Here is a 21,332-nt window from a genome sequence, read left to right on the forward strand (position 1 = left end):
TCACTTTGAATTCTGGCAGAGGATCCAGGAAGAGAACCCAACTTTTCTGCTTCTAGTCTCCTTCAGAGACAAGCACAGGAATGCAAGAGAGCTCAGAGAAGGCTTCATAGGACCCACGGTAATTTTGAGATTATCATTGGATCCCATTCTAGGCATTGGCAGTATGCATAGGCCCTGAGGGCCTCCTAACAGTGCATGCAAAATGTCATGATTAGGAAGTAGCCCCCCTCCACACATAGGCAAATTCAGACAAGCTCGGAGGGTGGCTGAGCTCACACAGGCCAGCTTTTTGCCCTGACTTGTACACACATTTGGTGGTGAAGAGGGAGCATCACAACCACTGGATCAGTGGTTGGAGACACAGAGCTCTCTGGAACCTCGGGACTGTGAGATGCTGTCTCTCCTTCTCCCTGTACCCTCTTCTTCTTCCCCCTCATCTATATTGAAGGCACACTCCTGGATCTGCCGGTCCAGCTCAGCAAAGCTCCCTTCATGGCCCATGCTGCTGTCTGGGCTGTAGTCGATCTCCTCCATGCAGGCTGGCTCATCATCCAGCTCTGAAGTGCTACTGCTGCTGCTGTTGCGCCTGCCATGGGTATAGAGGGGAAGGGAGACAGAAAGAGGGAAGTGGAGAGAAAGGAGGAGAAAGGAAAAGTTAGCCAAAAGGTGCAGCATTTAACAATTGATTAGTACAGGAGGGTGGCCTTACCTTCTCTGGGTTTTAATCTTAGACTTGCAGCTCTTTTAAATGTATTTTGCACACCCTCCTGTGCCCTAAACTGCTAGCTTGAGACTGGGGAGAAAATCACATAAACTCTCCAGGCTTCTTTCTTCATTTGCCAGCAGAATTTGCATTTCTATGCCAAACAGAAGATATGGACAACCTCACATATTTAGCATTTTCAGGGTAGTATAAGCTTAAAGTGCATAGGCCCAGAAGGCTGTCATTGGGAGCCTGAGAAGGTCATGCCTTCTACTCCCAGGAAAGAGTGGAACGGGAATCAGGACAGATAGAACTCAAAGCCCAAACGCTTCCCACTCTACCAAACAGCACTGTGAATCATACTGCACAGATTTCCTTGATCATGTTGAATGGCTTATTGGAATTAGAAAATTAATCTAGGTTGAAATTAATAAATGAAACAATAGTGAGGAAACACTTTCTGTTTCTACTGTGTTTGTAATTCCCCCAAGATCTCTCCTCCAGTTTATTGACAAATGGAAGATCAACAAGGCCTGATCAGAAAAAGATAGAAGGAGACAGTAGGAATGTACCAAAGACCTTATAACAGATTGTGAGTGGGGAGAATTTCCTCTCTAGCAGCTCTATATCTCCTTCATTTGCATGAGATACCTTTTTTCCTGAACACTCTCTAATCACTCCCTACTTAGGACTTAACCAATTAGGATTAGCAGCATGCTGAGTCTCTACCCTGTGATTTATAGACAGCAAGCACTTCATAAATCAGGCAGAACTGTTCATCCACCTGCCTCACCATAAACAATGAAATGGGTAATCAGAGGCATGGTTACTTGTTAGCTTGGGAAATGAATCAGAAGTCAGTGTTTTAATTGTCTGCTGACCAGTGTGAGCTGCTTCTGTGGTCTCCAGACCTTCTGCACCCTAAAATAAAGGTCTGGTGGGGGCATTACCTGAGTGGAAAAGAAGGCAAAGAAATATTGACCTTGTTTCCACAGCACCACAGCATGTCATATTTTATAGGCTGAATTGTGGATAATAAAGTAGTTGAATGAAGGAAAGTTAGAGCCACCCCAGCCATAACACAATCTCAAGTCAGCAAGAAGCCTGATTGTCAGAGACTCACTTGCCACCACGCTAGGTAAAGAGGTGATAATGCAGTGCAGTGTCAAGAGCCTGATTATAAATCCTGGCTATGGGATTTGGAAAAAGCCCTTAATCTTATAGAATGGCAATAATAATGTGTCAAGAGTTGAAGTGAATTCTAAATGAGAAAACACATGGATATTGTCTTGCAGAGTGCTTTGTGAAATAAAAAAAAAATCAGCAATTTTTAATTCTGTCACTTTGTTGTGGATCCTAAAGAAAATGGTAAAATATGATGTGAAAGAACATTATGCATTTAAATTTGTAGGTTTGCAGCTGGGTTACTGCAATACTATTGCAAAGCCATCCAAATTGGCATTGCTAATAATTTTTCTGAAACATAATTTGTATTGTGTCACTTCCAAATCCAGAACTTTGCAGTAACTCTCCACTGCCTCTTAATGCAATGTAAGTATTGATGTGAACTTTCCTACAAGGTCCAGTTGGCATGAGTCCATGAGTAAACATGATCAGTCTTACCCTAATAAGGTCCTGCCTTTCCGCCATGAGCAGTCTGCTCCAGTCACTCACAAACTTAGAAACTCCCAATACAGTCACACTGATAAATGGATCTTGTTGGGATAATTCAAACAAAAAATACTTAATGTTTTGCTAAACTTTTACTCATGCAATCAGCTTCCCATACCTATAATAATCTTTCAATTTCTTGACATCCAACCAAATAAGGCATATTGTTTTTTTGTTTTGTTTTATTTTATATAAAAATAAATTTTATTAATTTTTAAATTTGTTTTAATTAGTTATACATGACAGAGAATGCACTTATCCACTTTGATATATCATACACAGATGGGATATAATTTTTCATTTTTTCTGAGTATACATGTTGTAGAATCATATTGGTCATTCAGTCACATATATCCATAAAATAATAATGTCTGTTTCATTCTACTATCTTTTCCTATCTCCACATCCCCTTCTTTCCCCTCTCTTCACTTCCTTCTGCCTAATCTAAGGTAATGCTATTCTTCTCTAGTGCCCCCTGCCTTATTGTGAATTAACATCCACATATTAGAGAAAATATTCGGCCTTTGGTCTTTTGGGATTGGCTTATTTCACTTAGCATGAGATTCTCCAACTCCATCCATTTACTGGCAAATACCATAGTTTCTCTACCAAATACTTATTTTGATAAATTTCCGCTTAATAATAATGTCTTCCTCTGAATACTATTTCATATGTTCATTTAATTGTTTCAATCCTGAACTTGGGTGTAGTTTTATTGTTAATATAGAAAACCCAAGCCTCTGTCAAGATTCAAGTTTATTTTATTCTAAAGAATATATAGACCTAGCTATCCCTCTCCTCAGTCTATACTCAAAGGACTTAAAAACAGCATACTACACGGACACAGTCACATCAATTTTTATAGCAGCACAATTCACAATAGCTAAACTGTGGAGCCAACCTAGATGCCCTTCAGTGGATGAATGGATAAAAAAATGTGGCATATATACACAATGGAATTTTACTCAGTAATAAAAGAGAATAAAATCATGGCATTTGCAGGCAAATGGATGGAGTTAGAGAAGATAGTGCTAAGTAAAGTTAGTCAATCCCCCCAAAAAATGCCAAATGTTTTCTCTGATATAAGGAGGCTGATTTATAGTGGGATAGGGAGGGGGAGCATGGGAGGAATAGACAAACTCTAGATAGGGCAGAAGGGTTGGAGGGGAAAGGAGGGGACATGGGGTTAGAAATGATGGTGGAATGTGATGCACGTTATAATCCAAAGTACATGTATGAAGACAAGAATTTGTGTGAATATACTTTGTATACAACCAGAGAGATATGAAAAATTGTGCTCTATATGTGTAATAAGAATTGTAATACATTCTGCTGTTATAAATAAATAAAAATAATAATTAAGGAAAAAAAGAACATGGTAGATATACAGTAAAGTATTGCCAAATGGAAGATTAAATGGGTGTATGCTGAAAAATCCATATATTTTAATACCTCTATTTTATTTATTTATTTATTTTTATGTGGTACTGAAGATCAAACTGAGTGCCTGGCACGTGCTAGACAAGAACTCTACCACTGAGCGACAACTCCAGACCCCCCAAAACCCATATCTTGGATCATCTTCTAGGGTACTACTTTTTCTTGATTTATTTTTAAAGGTTTCATATATGACTATACCACAAATATTATGTCAATGCATTTTAGTAAGGTAAAACAAAGATGATTTCCTTTGTCATTTGGTGGTAGATGTAGGTCAGAGGATACAAAATAGCAGACCTGTAAGAAGAACAAGTCTAGAGATACAACATGAGGGCGAAAGTTAATAAAATTACATTAGGTAAGGTATTTTTTTTTCTTTAAATAGTAGATTTTAGCTTTTCTTATTAAAACATTAAATGTGTGAGATGATAATATGTTAGTATGCTTCATAAAAGTAACCATTTTACTAGCTATACTTATCCCATAACATCACAAGTGAACCTTAAATATACACAATAAGACTTCAACAACCAATTAGTTGTTGATAAACAACAATTAAAATAAACGAATCTATCTCGAAGGAATAAAAAATACATTGAAAAATTTAAATGAAAATATAAAATATTAAAATTTGTGTGACACAGATTAAGTCTTGCAAGAGAGAAAAATTTATAGCAACAAATGCTTACCTTAGCAAAGTTCAAACTCAGAATTCTAACATATACCTCCAGCAAGCAGAAAAATAAGAGCAAAACAAACACAAAGCAAAGAGAAAAAAATCATAAATATAAGAGCAAAAATAAGTGTAATTAAAACCAGAAAAACAATAGAGAAAATTAGTGACACAGAGTTTGGACAACTTGTAAAGTCCCCAAAGAGACCAATGAAAGAAAAAAAGGCATCACCAAATATCAGGAGTGAATCAGGAGCTAGCACTACAGACCCTGAGGGCATCAAAGAGATAATAAGGGGAGATTATAGCAAACCCTTACAAATGTAAACTTGACAACTTAGAATGTAGACCAATTCCTCAAAAAGCAAAAACTACAACAATTTATCTATATGGAATAGATAACTTGAATAACTCTAAAGCAATAAGAAATTTGAATTCACAAGTTAAAACCATTTAATAAAGAGGCCCAAATAGTTTCACTGGGGAATTCTACAAAATAATTAAAAATGAATTAATACTAATTCTATACAATCTCTTCCAGAAAACAAAAGAGGGAACATTTTCATTCATTTTATGTCTTGTATCACCCTGATACAAAAACCAGACATAATATAAACAAAGAAAAATCTCAAAATAATACCCTTCAGGAATATGGTACAATATTCTTTAAAAAAAATTAGCAAACTGAATTTAGCATCATGTAAAAGGTAATTATAAATCCTGAAGACAAGGAGTTAATTCCAGGGAGTCAAGGTTGGCTCAATATTTAAAAATATAATAAGTAATCCTTTATATTAATAGGCTAATGGACAAAAATTACATAATCATATAAATTTGTACAGAAGTAGCATTTAATAGAATCCTAAATCTGTTAATAGTAAAAAATCTCTAAAGAACTAATAATAGATGGGACTTGCTCACATTAATAAAGAACATCTACAAAATCAGAGAGCTACTATTACACATAATGATGAAAGACTGAACGCTTCCCTCCTAAGACTGGGAACAAGGAGCACAAGTTCACCTTCATCACTAGTATTCAGCATAGCACTGAAGTGCTAGCCAGAGCAGGAATGCAAAAGAATAGTAAAAGACATATACATAGGAAATCAAGAAATAAACTGTTCCTATTTGGGAAATATATAAAAGAAAATCAGAAACTTCCTGGAACTCTACATGAAGTCAGGGAGGTGGTAGGTGACAAAATCAACATACAAAAATCAATTATATCTCTATGTAATAACAATGAATTTACTATAATTGCTGAATATACAACCACTAAACAAAAATGAACTATTTGGGTATTAAACTAACAAAATATATTCTATACTTACACAACAAAACTACATAAAGATGATCATTCTAAATTAAAGAAGGTCTAAATAAGTGGAGAAATATACATGAATACATGACCTAAGAGACAGCACAGTCATTCAAGAATGGTAGTGTCCCCCAATTGATATTTAAGCTCAATGAGATTCCTATCAAAATATGAAAAGGACTTCTGTTGATCTAGACAAGGTTATTCTAAAACTTATATGGAAAAGAAAAGTATCTAGAAATAGCTAAAATAATAATGAAAATGAAGGTAAAGGAGGAAGAATTCATTTATTCAATTTCAATTGATTACTTAGCTGCAGTAATCAAGGCAGTCTGCTACTGGGAAAGTGACAAAAGCATAGATCAATAGCAGAGAACCCAGAAATAAATAAGGTTTAAAATAAAGTCATAGAGATGTAGGGCTAGAGAAAAAGAATTCTTAGAAATGACTTAGAATATAATAAACAAGAGAAGTTTTGACTTCAATTAAATATAAATTTTATTCTGAAAGACTTTGTTAAGATGGAAATGCAAGCTACAATCATAAGAATATATTTTCAAAGCATATATCTGATAAAGGACTCCTATCTAGAATTTTTAAAGAACTCCCAAAACAACTATAAAAAAATCTGTTTAGAAAATATGCCAATGACATAAAGAAAAAATTCCTCAAAGAAGATATATGGATGGCAAATAAGCACATGAAAAGATGTTCATCCACACTAGTCATTAGGGAACTGCAAATTGACTATGATGAAATATCTATATATACCTATTAAAAGAGATAAAATTAAACATAGTCATAATACCAGATGCTGGAGAGGTACCATATGAACAAGATTTCTAATACATTGCTTGCTTGTGAAAATGTGTAGACACACTGGAAAATAGTTTGTAGGGTTTTAAAAAATTGAAAATACTCTTTCTATAGGATCTATCAATCACTTTCTTGGGCATTTAGCCCAGATAAACAATTAATTACATATACACTAAAACCTCTGCATCCTTGCAGTTTTATTTGTAGTAGTTCAAACTTGGAAACAATCAAAATGTTCTAAAATTGGTGAATGGTTAATGTGGTAGATTCAAACTGCAGAATAATACTCAGTCATAAAAGATAAATAAACTCTTGATAAATACAACAACATGGATGGATCTTCTGCATGTTATGCTCAGTCTCAAAGGATCATGTTCTGTATGATTTTAGTTATATAGCATTGTTGAGATGATTTAATTATGGGGATAGAAAACTAATGCATGGGTTGCTAAGGCTTGGGGATACTTTGAAGGAGGGAGTCCGTGTGATAATAGAAGTGCAACACAAGGAAGATCATTGTGTTGATGGCACGGTCTTGGTTCTGGATTTGGGGGTGGAGAGGGTGATTACTTGCACCTATACATGGGCTGTAATGTTCAACTATACAGATACTTTAGACCAGTGTCAATTTCCTGGTTTTGATATTTTACTAGGTGACAACATATTACCACTGGGGGAAACAGGGTGAACAGTATACAGGACTCTGTAGCATCTTTGCAACTTTCTCAAAATCTGTAATTATTTCAAAAACTAAGAATGACAAAGAGTTAAAAAGTAAAATTTTAAAAAATAGGTAAAATATTTTAAAAATTAAAAAATGCACAATCTTATTTTCTCCACAGTAATATTAAAATTCACCTATCTGTGGGAAATTTAAATAACCCAAACTTCTAATGAGAACTTCTAACCATCTAGTTTTATCTCCCCTTGGAAACTTCAGCCTCCTCAAACAAAATCTAAAAAATGAACTCTGTTGCATAATTATCCCTACCCTACTTCCCATGGTTGTACAAAAACCTGGTCAAATTTTTGTGCATTTTTTATTTTAAGCAATGGGATCACTTCTTGGTCCTTGACCTCATCATTCCCTTTACCTGTCACATTTAAATTGATCCTGAAATTCCATTGGTTGCCTCTCCTTATTTTGTCTTGAGCATGTTCTTTCCATCTGTACTTTCATTAAGGGCTTAAGCCCATAAATTGTTTTCCATGTATTATTCTGTTTTCATATGGCTACTACATCTTCTTTAATTTATATTCACATTTATTAACATAAACATCAAAGGCCCTTTTTGACCTGGACCTCTTTGATCTTCAGCCTCAACTCTTCTCAGGAATCCATGTGCCTTGCATGTTCCAGACTTGATGAACTGCAGGTAGTTCCAAAAGGTGCTGGTCCAACTCTTTTTCCTGGTAATTTGTATATACTATGAAAAGAGTTCTCATCTATCTACTGTAACAACTCTTAGAATCAAGTAGATTCTTCACTGGATCCTCTCTCCTTTCCCACATTTGAACTCAGCCATCTCATCTCTGTACTCTCAAAACACCTTGGGTCTAATTCTATTATGACAATAGTTGTAACAACCTTCCCTTCCAGATTGCCTCCTTGTAAGTGAGTCTTATGGTCCTGTATCCCCAGTGTCTGGCACAGAGTAGAAGCTGGGCAGACATTTTTGAACAAATGATTTAAAGAGTGAATAGATTCCATTTTATTTATCTTAAGAGAAAAGTGCATTTTATTTGAAGTCAGGGATGAGGATGACAATGAAGAAATTAAATTATTTCATTTGGATTTTGCATTTAATACTCTTTCTAGAATTCCCCACTACTTTGTCCATTCTGAAACTGAAGTCATTAAAGAGAACTGAGGGGATTTTCTTCCTGTGTCTTTTCCTGTTTTGTTTTGTTTCCTATAACTGTATCTTGATTTGTAACCCAGGTAACCAGTGAAGCTGACTGGTTTTAAGATATGTTTTGCTACACACAAAATATGAAATATTTAAATAATTGGTGTATTTGAACAATCTTAAGTTCCCCTTCAGCCTGCACGTGATTAGATCAAAAGAAAAACTAAAATGAAGGAAATATTCAAAATAAACCACAAAATTTAATAGTATATGTAGGTGTTTATGTGTAAGTAAAACAATCTTGGTAATTATAAGATTAGAATTCCACAGATTTATGATTCCTAAGTTGTTTCAGAATGATAGGAATTGTTTGATTCAATCAGAGTTGACTAATTTGAAAAGATGCAAAACTTGTGTGCAAATTATCTCTTTAATACAATTTTTGACTTTTCTTTAGTGATTCCCATTTAAACAATAAACAATAGTAATATCAATCATGTCTAGATGGCTTAAAGTAGAACAATGAAAACCATCTATTGTGTGAATCCTAAATATTGATGTTGTCACTAAATAGTACACAGCATGGAGCCTCATGCTTAGCTCTTCAAAGACTTATCTGTCAGTTTCCAGATCTGTTCCTCAATATGTCAAGTGAAAATCATAATATGACCATCCCTCAGTAACTATGGAAGATTGTTGCCAGCATACTGCAGACACTAAAATCAAGAAACTTAAGTCTGTTATGTAAAAGAACATAGTTGTCTACAGAATGGGAGAAGATCGTTGCCACCAGCTCTTTAGATAGGAAATAATATCCAGAATATATAAAGAACTCAGAAAATTTGACACACACACAAAAACCAAATACCCAATTAATAAATGGGTGAAAGAACTAACAGACACTTCTCTAAAGTGGTCAACAAATATATTTTTAAAAGTTCATCCTTGCTAACAATCAGGAGGAAAATGAAAATCAAAAGAGAGATTTTATCTCTTTCTAGTCTTAATGGTAATTTTCAAGAATAAAAAGGAACACTCACATATTGTGAGTACAAATTAGTACAACTACTCTGGAAAGCAGGATAGAGATTTCAAAAAAAAAAAAAAAAAAAAGAAAAACTAGAAATGGAATGACCATAATATCCAGCTATCCAACTTATCAATATATATTGAAAAGATCTAAAATCAGCATACTATAGGGATATAGCCACATCAATATTTATAGCATATTTCACAATAGTCAGGCTTTAGAAGAAACCAAGGTATCTTTCAACAGATGACTGGATATATATATACACAATGAAATATTATTCAGCCCTAAAGGAGAATGAACTTATGGCATTTGCTGGTAAATGGATAGAACTGAAGACTATTGTGTAAGTGAAATAAACCAGACCCAGAAAACAAAAGGTCAAATATTTTTCCTGATTTGCGGAAGCTAGTCCAAAATAAGAAGGAAAAAAAGAAGAGAGAAAGGGAAAAGGAGAAGGATTCCATCAAAATAAAAGAAAGTTCTGTCAGGGTAACTGAAGGAAGAACAGCAGAATGATTCTGACCTAACTTTCTTATTTACATATATGAATATACCACAGTGAATCTCACCATCATAAGTATTTGCAACAAAATAACTATTAAAAAATAAACTAAAAGGTAATAGTAGAAAAATCAGTAGACTACATGGAAGGGAATGGGGGAGGGAGGATGAGAGGGAAAGAGGAAATACTGGGGACTGAATTAGAGCAAATTATATTGCATGCTATTATAAGTATGTCAAAATGAATTCTACTGTAATGCACAATGAAAAAAAACAATAAAATAAATAAATAAAATAGCAGTAAAATATAAATGTGAAAAAAGCTAATCAAAATGTATAGAACCTATACAAAGAGAAATATAAAACTGCACTAATAGTAGAATTCACCAATGAATAGAGAAAAATACAATGTTTCTCTATAAAATTTTTAGTTTCTTTTTAAATCATCCTGATTCAGTTTGGGCAAATAAATTTTCTTTTTTTAAATTTATTTCTTACATACATGACAATAGTGAAGTTCATTACATAAATAATCATCCATTCACAGCACAATTTTTTATAACTCTGTATATATAGTATGTTCATGCCAAATTATGCCATTAGATATGAGCTCTCTTTTTTTGCATCACAATTTTCATACACCTTTATATTTTTAGTTTTATAATTTGTCATTTCTTTCATAATTCACACATAAATATAGAATAGTCATGAAGAATTATAAGATTATAGTATTCACATACACCTTATGCATATCCTTCTGTATTCTTTAAGTCATCTCTAGATTACTCATAATTCCTATCACAAAAGAAATGTTATGTAAATAGCTTTTATGCTCTTTAGGAAACAGAGACAAGGAAAAATCAGGAAATGTTCAGTATAATTTAAAAAATAGTTCTGAATAGCAGGTGGTTGAATTTGGGATGTAGAACCCACAGATATGTAGGGCTCACTGCATTTGAAAGGGCTTTAAAGTTTAAGTAAGACAATAAATATTAAAGTGTCATTCAAAGTTCTTAACAGTCCTAGAGAAGAATAGACATTCAAAACAAATTATTTCTATTCACTCTTTCTTAGAAAATGCAGGAGTGTGTTGTCTCCCCTCAGTGGCCCCTCCCACCACTAAATTTTATGATAATTAACATTATAATGTTATTCATCTTATGTTGAGGTGCATAATTCTCTTATGCTATGACAGGAAAGAATTGTTTTTTCTGCCTTTAGATAACATTGACCCTTCTATGTGGTATTTCCTTCTCATCTTCCTCTCCAACCTTTTTCCACTCCTATCAACAGAAGTCCAATTTCTGCTTTAAAGTCGAACTCGGATGTTTCTTAATTGTTTAAACCATTCATGGCATTCAGGTTTCTCTCTCATCCTAAGAATCCGTAACTCTTGTATGATATTTGTTGGTCCAATTGTCTTTATTTGTGTGTAATTCTTCATAGCACTAGCTGGGAGGCTAAATGAGGCCAGAGACTGAATTCCATCCCTGCACCGTCTGAAGCAGGGTTTCTCAGCCTCAGCACCAGTGACATGAGGTACCTGTGTGCTTCAGCACAGATTCTGGTTGACAGAATAACCTGCCTCTACCCACAAAATACCAGTACCACTGCCACATCTTCTGCTCAATGTGAAAACCAAAAATGTCTTCAGACATTGCTAAATGGCCCCTGGAAGGCATAACTGCCCCTGATTGAAAACCAGGAATTTATGTGCCTAAAATTTGAGAAAGCTTTATGAGGGGAACCTGCATGAAAGAAGTAAAATATGGGAAAAATGTCATATAAAATAAAGGAAAGAGAAAATCCTGATTAAAGATTATTATGTTAGAGGAAAAATATCAAGGAATAGAAGGCTTTATTCCCCCAAAGATGATAGAAAGCATCTATCATAATAAAAAGCCAATCTTGTGAAGTTGTCAATTTTCTACAATTAAGCTAGACATTTAATTCAATCAAAATGCCAATGGCCATCATCATATGTAATATAATCATTATGAAACATCACATGCATTCAGTTTAAAATTGATACCAAGAATCTTATGTCAAGTAGCAAAATTAATTATAATTTTTCTGGATATTCAGTTTAATAAAATTTGTCAAGAAAAAACAGGATATTTAAATATAGAAAGAGAAGAACAATATCATTTGATGACGCTTATGATTGTACCTTGAAAATGAGAATCAATTAGGAGAACATTTGAGAAAAATTCAGAGCTGACTTAGGTGATCCATTGCATATAAATATTAGTAGTTTTTCTATTTGAATATTATCCAGTTAAACTTTAATGTAACAATAAAGAATTCCACATATTAGAATCAAGGTATGCAAAATGTTCAGTTACAAAACTATTAAGAAATATGTAGGGTTAAATGAAAAAAATAGCAAATATCACTGTGAGGGAGAAAGTGACATTTATAAAAAATTATGTTAAAGTGAATATTTTATTCAATTATAAGAATTTGTAAAATTGTCATTTAACTAGAATATCAAATCATTGACAAAATCATTAGATACAAAGAAAAATTATTCAAAGAAATCAGTGGAGTACTTTCAATAATCTACCTTCGGATACTTTACTAGCTATAGTACAAAACTTTGTGGTACAGTTCAAAAAATATGCAGCTAATACACTAGAACAGAAGGTTTGAAATAAGGGTTCCATTCTAAATACAACTTATTACATGATAAGATGTGCATTATTCTTTAAATAGAATACCTGAAATGACTTTGGCATGAAATCAAGCCCTGCATCACACCTCAATAAATAATTCTATACAGTTTGAATATGCTAAGAAAATGCATTACAAAAATATTAACAGAAAATGTCAATAACACTTTATAAAACATATGATAGAATTCTTTCCAAAGGCAATTGAACTCCTCAAAAATATTTTGAAAATAAAACAGAAATCTGAAATCTGATATTTGAAGGAATATGAAAACCTAGAAAATATTTCAAATGTGTAAAATAATCAAGTGCCTATTGTTAACAATATTTAAAGAAGTCATATAGCCAAGCAAAATAAAATCTTCATATGTAAAAATGATCAGGATAATGATGAGACAATTTATGTAAGAAGATTATAGATAAAGAATTCAGCTTGTAAAATTTGCATAATCCCATTGAATAAACCCAAAACATAAAAATGATAATAGATATGAAAGAAAAGTAAGGAAATGCCAATGTAGCTGATAAAAATTATAATTTAAAGACACATATGAAAGAAGACAATAGATCTGAAATTAAAACAAGAAAGGATCAATGTAATGGTAAAATACATAGGTCAAAGATATAATAGAAAAAATCCCAAATAGAGAAAAACTTGAATTGCATATCAAAAGGAATTGCCAGATGCCAGGAATAAAAGCAGACTGAATGATCCACAGCAAGATTAAATCTTGCTCATGTAACCATCTGTTTATTCACACAACACTGTCTTCTTCTTGTGGGCCAGCAGACTTGCATCTGGGAAGCGTACAAGTTTGAACTTCAAGATGAAGGGAAAAAGTATGTAAGTATGCAAGCATAAAAATATGCTTTTAAAATGGGAAACATAGACTGATTTTAATGCTCTTGAATGTGTGAGGACAGAAACCGATTCCAGAAAGGGCAAAAAGAAGATTAAAATCTGTCCAAGTTATTTTGTAATGTAAGTTGTTTCACAAAGTAAGATTTATTAAATAGGAAAGACCTCTAGAAATACAAAAGCTATTTGCTTTCCTTAGGGAAGTGCTGATGGTAAGGTAAGAAGAGAACCTGATAAAATCCAAGTGATATAAAGAGGAACCGAATGAAGATCTCAACAATGGGAAGTTACAGTCTGAGAGAATTGAGTATAGTGCTTTGGCAAATATATGGCAAGGCTAATCTGGAATTAATGTTTGTAGAACAGAAATGTAATTGTTATAAAACCTGTCAGTGTAAAAATGTCAATGGACTATATATAAGTTCAGAAATGAAACACGAAACTGAGTCATAAATATAGGAAAAATGTTAATAATATAATAATTAGGAAAAGACTAAATAAATAGGAAAAGACTGAGAGGAGAAAATACTCAAAAATAAAATAGAAACATAGATTATGTAGAAGAATTGGAGTTCAAATTATATTATGTATCACAAACAATTGACTCTAGTTGGTGAAATTCTGATGCTCCATCAGAAACAAAAATAAAACTACAATTTAGGATTTTTTTTTAAACTGAGGGCATATAGAGCTCCTATGGGAAGACATGAATGACACAGACTGCTAAAGATGCACAGAGAATAACAAATTATGAATCACATCAAGAAATAAACCACTTCAACCATTGTCAGCAGATATAAAAAGCAACAGAAATAGATACCCACAAACTTTAAATTGTATGGCAATTTGGAATAGGATCATAGAAAAAGTATATTGAAGATGATTAAATAATTAGAATAAGTTCTGGAACACAGAAAAGAATAAAATACTTTTGAAAGGTGGATTGAATATTCAACAGATTATTTCTAAATGAAAAGAATTCAATAAAAAGCTTAATTCAGTGGTTACATAGCACAAAAGAGAGAGTCCAACAGAGAATTCATGAAAGAAAAGAAAGCTTTCCAGATGTAGAGTTTAAAGTAAATTGGTAAGAGGCAGTATTCAAAAAGATAATGGAAAGGTGATAGTTCTCAAATTGAAGAACTACTCTGGAAAAGAGGACAATTTAGCAGGGAAATGAAGCCCATAATTATACATATTGCAATGGTTATCGCTAAAGGTCAAAACTTGGTAAAATTGGAAACACAGATCACCCTTAAATGACAGACATTCACACTGACAGTAGGTTTCTCAGTTAAAAATCAATAAGGGAAACTAGATGATGGAACTTTCTGTATAGTTGTATGTTTGCAACTTTTCTACAAATCCAAAATCATTCCAGATTGAAGAGTTTAACTCGAAATAGTAAAATAATTATAATTATAACAACAACAACTATAATAAGGTAAACATAGTTAGAAAAAAATATTTTGAATTACAAGGAAAAATGAATCCAAAATTATGATTCTATACTACAAACTCTGAACAAAGAAAGCAAAAGCCTTTAGTTCCCTTGAATGAGAATGAAATCTATTACCTAAACACAGGCCATCAACAGATCTGCTGAAGAATTTACTTCAGTAGGAAAGAAGTTGAACTCATAAGAAAGCAATGAGTTTGTAAGAGATAATTTTGTTTAAAAATTACTTAACATGTTGGAAAGATGATTGGAAAATATACACTGATCATCTGACAGTAGTTATATTTATTTAGATAATGAGAGTGACTGAAGTCACAAATTATTTATTATCATTTTCTATGTTTTCCCTAAAGCCTAACATGATTATTTAGTAAGGGGGGGGGGTGGTTAAAATGTTTGTAATCTAAAAATATTAAGTAAAGGCTAAGTAGATAAAAAGAGAAGAGTTAGAGAAGGAAAATATGGAAGAAAGTCAAGAGAGAAAAAGAAGGAAGAGGAACAGAAGGGAAGAGGAAAAGGAGTGAAGATAAAGAAGGAAAGGGATGGATGAAAAAGATAAACTGCAGTTGGCAGGTGTCCCTGGCAAGGGTCAGAGTTGACGTGCACATCCTGCCACCATCCAGTCCACTGTCATATTTCGAACAAAATTGCTCAAGTGTAGCAAAATGCAATACAACACGTCCTTGACACACTTCTGCCAGTTCTTCCCATCTTGAAGGCAAAGCTTGCATCCACCTCTTTTTTGAAAACATCAGAAAGCCTCTTTGTTGTTCTCTTGCTCAATCAGTTTGAGCACTCTCTTAAACATATTATTTACGTTGTGTCCAACATGACTGACAATGGTAACAAGCAATTCTATGTGTGTTGACCTTCTATCAGTTGGGCTTCTAGTTGCACTGCCCTTGTGCATAGGGCAGTGAATACGTACCATGCTACCCCCATTTCTTTAGCTGTGTGATCATTCCAAATAATTCTGCATTCTTAAAGTCTCTCTTAAAGAACGTCTTAAAGTCATTCTTAAAGACCCTGATATTATCCTAGCAGAACCCAAAAGCAGCATGTCCAGAGACAACCTTGAAAACTTTCTTCTCCTTATAAGTAGCATCTTGTATACAAACAGCAGAGGGCAGTTTCTAAAATGAAACTACCAACACTATTCTGACTTGCAATTTCCAGCTCATTGATTCAGCTACCTCAGAGCAAAATATCTATAGTGAGGCTAGGTCACAGCAACTTCTGCAATATTAGGATGTCAGTTACCTTCTCTCTCTTCTCTCCCACTCCTTTTTCCCTTCCTCTCCTACCTCACTCTGCTTCTCCTCCTCTCTCCTTTTCCTCTGTTAAGGTTTGGATTTGGAGTATTCCTCAAAGGCTCATGTGTTAAAGTCTTGGTACCGAATGCAGCAATCTTCAGAGGTAGGCTCTTGGGATGTGACTGGATCATAATAGTTATAATCACATTAATGCATTGATCTACTAGTAGTTGAATGCATTATTGGGAAGTGGTAGAAACTGAAGGAGGTGAGACATAGTGGAAGGGACTGGATCCTTTGGTATGTGGTGACCTTATATTGTCCTTAATCCTTCTCCTTCTCCCTCTCCCTCTCTCTTCCTCTTCTCTGCTTCCTGGCTTCCACGAACTGAATAGCTTTCCTCCACCACATCCTTCTGCCATGATGTTTCTTCCTTGGAGTCAGCTGACCCTGGACTGAACCTGTGAAACTTTGAGCCAAAATAAAACTTTCCTCCTCTAAGCTGATTTTCTCAGCTGACTAACATACTCTTTCCTTGTTTTTCAATGAATATGAATTCAACAGGAAGGAATCAACATTTGCAACTGAAATTCTATAGAAATAACAGGAAATAGCATTACACGTAAATCAAATTGATATGGTGGGTCTTAATATCCAAATGTGTGAAATATGTGGAGAAAACATCTATAAATTAATTTCATTTCCTCCTTTTTAACTGGACACTCTAATATCCAGTAGACAACACATCCAAACATCACTTTGCATGATGCTGTGGAATCTTGAAGTACAGGGAGAAAATGTAAATCAGAAATGAAACAAAAACTTGGTATCAGACAAGTAACTGGGAGTTTGAATACTGACTCCAAATACCAAGTTAGAAACAGAAATACCTTCTGTAAGCCTTACTGTTTTCATCAGTAAAATGGCAATCTTAGTCTCTTTTTATCTAAAATTATATTAACAGAAACACATTTCATAGCACGAAACCTTTCACAACTTAACCAACTGAAATTTTATCCCCTTGTCCTCTTCACAACAATTGGATAAAAATGTGTAAAAGTAATCTCACCCTGGCAAGTTTCATCATCTTCATTCGCAATCATAAACCTACAAATGCAGTTTTCAAACACAGTGTCTAAGCAAAGCCATTAGAACTCTCTATCCCTTGCAATTCTTCCCAACCAGCCTGTACAGCAATTTGCAACTTTATGATGTGATAAATAGAATTTCTTTGTTTTGATTTTTTATTTGCATATTTATTGAGATATGACGATCTTAATTAGTTCTGCTTTTTTTGTTTTGTTTGTTTTCTTGGTTGGGAAAAGACAGCTTTCTATAGTGCAAAATAATTTTGCATGCTAACAGGGTGAACAAAACCCAGCCTGTGGCATTCCTTGATGTTGATGCTGCTTAAAACACAGCGTTGTGGATTCTTTTTTGCACTTGTTTTCTCTTTAAATGCTGAGGTAATGCTCAAGACTTGGGTGAATGCCAGGCCTCAAGAGGCAGCCACCTACTGAGAAGCAAGAGGAGAACACTTTTAATATTCCAGACACTCATATTTATCCAACATGCTCTCCCCAGCTGCCTATCACCCATCTCCCTTCTGAAAAAGCTGAACCCTACAGAATGCCTCTTTCTAATGAAATGCAACTCTGTCTACATTGCAGACTTTGAAGACTGGAAGAAAGTGTCTGATTTCCTCAGCGGGCTGAGTCCCAGGGACAGTATCTGGACATGTTGCCACATTGTGGTATTCCTCCTTGATCCTCTATTTGCTTTCTTCAGGAGAAGAGATGTGTGATAACTGTGCCCCATCTAAGAAGTACCAGCAGCCTATTAGACAACTTGTAAAACCTGGGATATACTGATTATGCCCACTATAAAACATGTCACCATCATCACCCAAAACAATTAGCAGGGTTCCCCAGGGCTTTGTGTTTTTCAGGTTCTTCACACCATCCCAAATTCTTTCACTGAGTCAACACTTGTATGAGAAAGAACATAATTTATTATTTCCCTGTTTTGTTTAGTTTACTCATGTAATGAAGCACTTCCTACAGACAGAGAAACTCACATGCTATTGAGAAAGGAGGAAGGGCAAGCATTGCTAATCACCTACTGTATGTCAGGGGCTTTGCTTTTGTTCTCCCTTCAGTTAAAATATAAGTGAGCAAGCAAACAGACCTATGGGGTAGATATGACATTTCTATTTTACAGTGGGCCAAAGGAAGACCTTAAAATTTTAGATAATTTTTTAATATCATAAAGTTACTCACAGTGTAGAAGATGTAATTAAATTAGACCAGAGGTTCCTATGTCCCATGATTCAATCAACAAATATTTATGTATAAAGTTTACATTGCCTGAGGAAGAGCTGGTATGTGACATTAATTTAGCCAAAAGTGAAGTTATGGGTTCTGTCATGTGACCCAGAGGTCGAGTGAAAAATCTGTTGTCATTCTTATATTTAAAGGAGGGAAATAAATGTCCTATCACTTACTGAACAACTGCATCCAGATGGTATAGGGATCTGAGGACCAAATTTTTCATCAAAATAGTAATAGAGGATGAGAGGGGAAGAAAGTGGGTTGTGGAGTAAAACAATGAGAGCAAAAGCCAGAAGGAGGAAAGAGAGATGGTGTGGGAGATGTTCCCTGACACTCATCAACTGATTTCACAGTGCAAATTTTCTCTTATATTCCTGTAACATCTAAGAAAAATGGACTGACCTAAGTGGCCTGAAGGAACAAATGTATAAGATGCTGGCTCACTGTGGAGAGGAGTCAATTGCTAAAATTTTAGTGTTTGAGAGAAGACGTTTGTATACTGAGTGGTCCACCAATGTTTCAGGCTTGCACTTTAAAATACTGTCTAACACAGTTGATGAAACTCCACTGACTCAGACTGCAGCCATTTTCTCAGTCCTTCTCTTTGCATTCACTGAAGTTAAAGAGAGCAGCGCTTTTGTGTATATGGTTGGCTTTTGCTGTTGCAAAGGAAATCAAAAGAAATTAACTAAATCCATAGAGGTATCCAGATCCTAGGAATCTAGGAATTGAAATTGAGCCTGTGGTAACCTGATGCCACTTGAGCAGTGATAGTGTGTGTGGGCAAGCCAGGCTGTCACTTTAGAAATGGGCAGCGTTCGGGCTGTTGTTGTTACAGCATCTAAAACATACCCGTTCCCATGCCTGATTCTTACCCTTCTCATTGTATTTTCTTGTTGAATGGCTCCAGATAGGTTTTACTGGATGCCCATGGTTCATTACTAAAAATGCCACAGTATAATTGAGCACAGTTAAGATAATTAGCATGTGATACAGTCCCTGGAATAGTGGAACACACGGTGCAATGGAAGCTTCAAAGGTCAAGGGAAACCACCCTACAAGGACAAAGGACAATCAAGCTGTGGTTGTGTCCCACTCCACCACACTTCTGTAAAAAGCATCGCCATCTTTCTAAAACTTGCAAACAAGCATTTCTCCTTGTGGGAAAAGGGATCAGAGCATCTGGAAAGAAGTACACATTTGCTGAAAGCACTTAGATCTTTGTTTATTTTGTGGTCTTTCTGTGTTAAGTGGTATCACCACTTTAATTTTAAATTAGATGGACTTTCGTTTCTCATATGCTTCAAAACCACAAAAAAACTTGGTTATGGGATATAAACTAAGCAACATTAGGAAGAAAGGCCAGGAGTGATTTTTCAGTGCAAATAAAACAAATTATGAAAAATTTAAAAGTAGGGTAGGTTTTAATTCTCAGAAAGGTTATAAGATGATAAATCTCTGCATTTGTTTTCTGACTCATAATTTTGTAAACATGTTTACTTATGTGCCACTTGACACTTATTTAATATGGAACTCTTACTGTTATAAATGCCTGTATATTGTTAATTTTACACCAGAAATGCACACCGTCTATATTTCCCAGCCAAGGAACATCGTGTGCTACTCTGTACTTTCCTTACTCTAAAAGTGCTCATTTTTTTTTTTAACTCCTCCACGTTTTTCTCTCTCTGACACTATTTTATGTTCTGGTTAACAGTTTTGACTCATACTGGCTCACAAAAGACATGAAAATAATAGTTCTGGTGATGCAAAGACAGTGATGCTAGATTTAAAGCAACTTGAGGCCATGAGCCCATATAGGGAAATGAAGGGGCAGGAAACAGATTGTAAATTTCCAGAGTCAGTTGATAGACTCATCAATTGGGGCTCTCAGAAGGTGGCTGGAAAATCCTGATACTTGGATTTAGAACAACTTCACTTCCTCTCATACTCAGAAAATTACATTTTGTGCTATTTTGTTACTACCATTTCTCCTCAAAATGTTGGCTTATATGTAATTATAAGCTCTCTCCTCCTTCCCCCCACCCCCGTGTCTTATATAAAATTCTGACTGATGGAACTTACAGGGAATAAACAGTTTGAATTTCAGCATCAATGTTACGTTTAAAATGTAAGCATGATTAATTTTTAGCTCTGTATTTTACATGAACTGATCTGTTTTTTGTCTGTTTTTGTTTCTGTTTTTTTTTTTTTTTTTTTTTTTTTTTTGTGTGTGTGTGTGTGCCTGTTTGGAGAAGAGCTCCCATATCCTGAACATTTAGTTTTTGCTTCACAGCACAGTCCTACTTTAGAAGAGAGCAAGAAGTGGATGTTTTCTCGCCAGGTCATTTCTTATACAATCAGACTCATGGACCTGGGTCTTTAGAGGGGATAATACTGAGGCTATCTCTAACGCCTGAGACAACAGAATGGGTCCTGTCTTGTCCGTGTTGTTCTCTTTCTTCGGCTAGTCCCAGGCACAGAAGTTCTCTCCTTGTACCCAAGCAAAGGAACTCAGCTTTCCAAATGCTTAAGGCTCCCAAAAGATGCATCCCATCTTTCTTTTCTTTAGCATGTAGAGGCAGAAGGAGTGAAGAGATTGTAACCCTAACCTCTTCTTTGTGATATTTCCTCACATCCTTCCCCACAGGGTTTAGAGTAAGTGAAAGGAAATTAAAGCTTGCTTGGATTTATACACATCATTATGAATCTTGTCTCTGTGAGAAGATCTCCTATGCAGAGGATCCTGAT

The 21,332-nt window shown here is 34.6% G+C and overlaps 1 protein-coding gene across 2 annotated transcripts in view; it reads right to left on the bottom strand.

Annotated features, from left to right (window-relative positions):
• Positions 1-244: 244 nt before the first annotated feature.
• Positions 245-21,332, bottom strand: part of Agbl1 (AGBL carboxypeptidase 1) — a 705,341-nt gene continuing 684,253 nt past the window's right edge. The window contains exon 22 of one of the 2 annotated variants that reach the window (XM_071607355.1): positions 245-565. In XM_071607355.1, coding sequence (XP_071463456.1) covers positions 346-565 — 220 coding nt within the window. In that variant the 3' untranslated portion in view covers positions 245-345. Of the gene's footprint in view, positions 575-21,332 lie in introns of both variants that reach the window. The other variant, XM_027922002.2, reaches the window with a different exon arrangement.

This window comes from Marmota flaviventris, chromosome 2 (assembly GCF_047511675.1).
Source record: "Marmota flaviventris isolate mMarFla1 chromosome 2, mMarFla1.hap1, whole genome shotgun sequence".
Classification (NCBI taxonomy): Eukaryota; Metazoa; Chordata; class Mammalia; order Rodentia; family Sciuridae; genus Marmota; species Marmota flaviventris.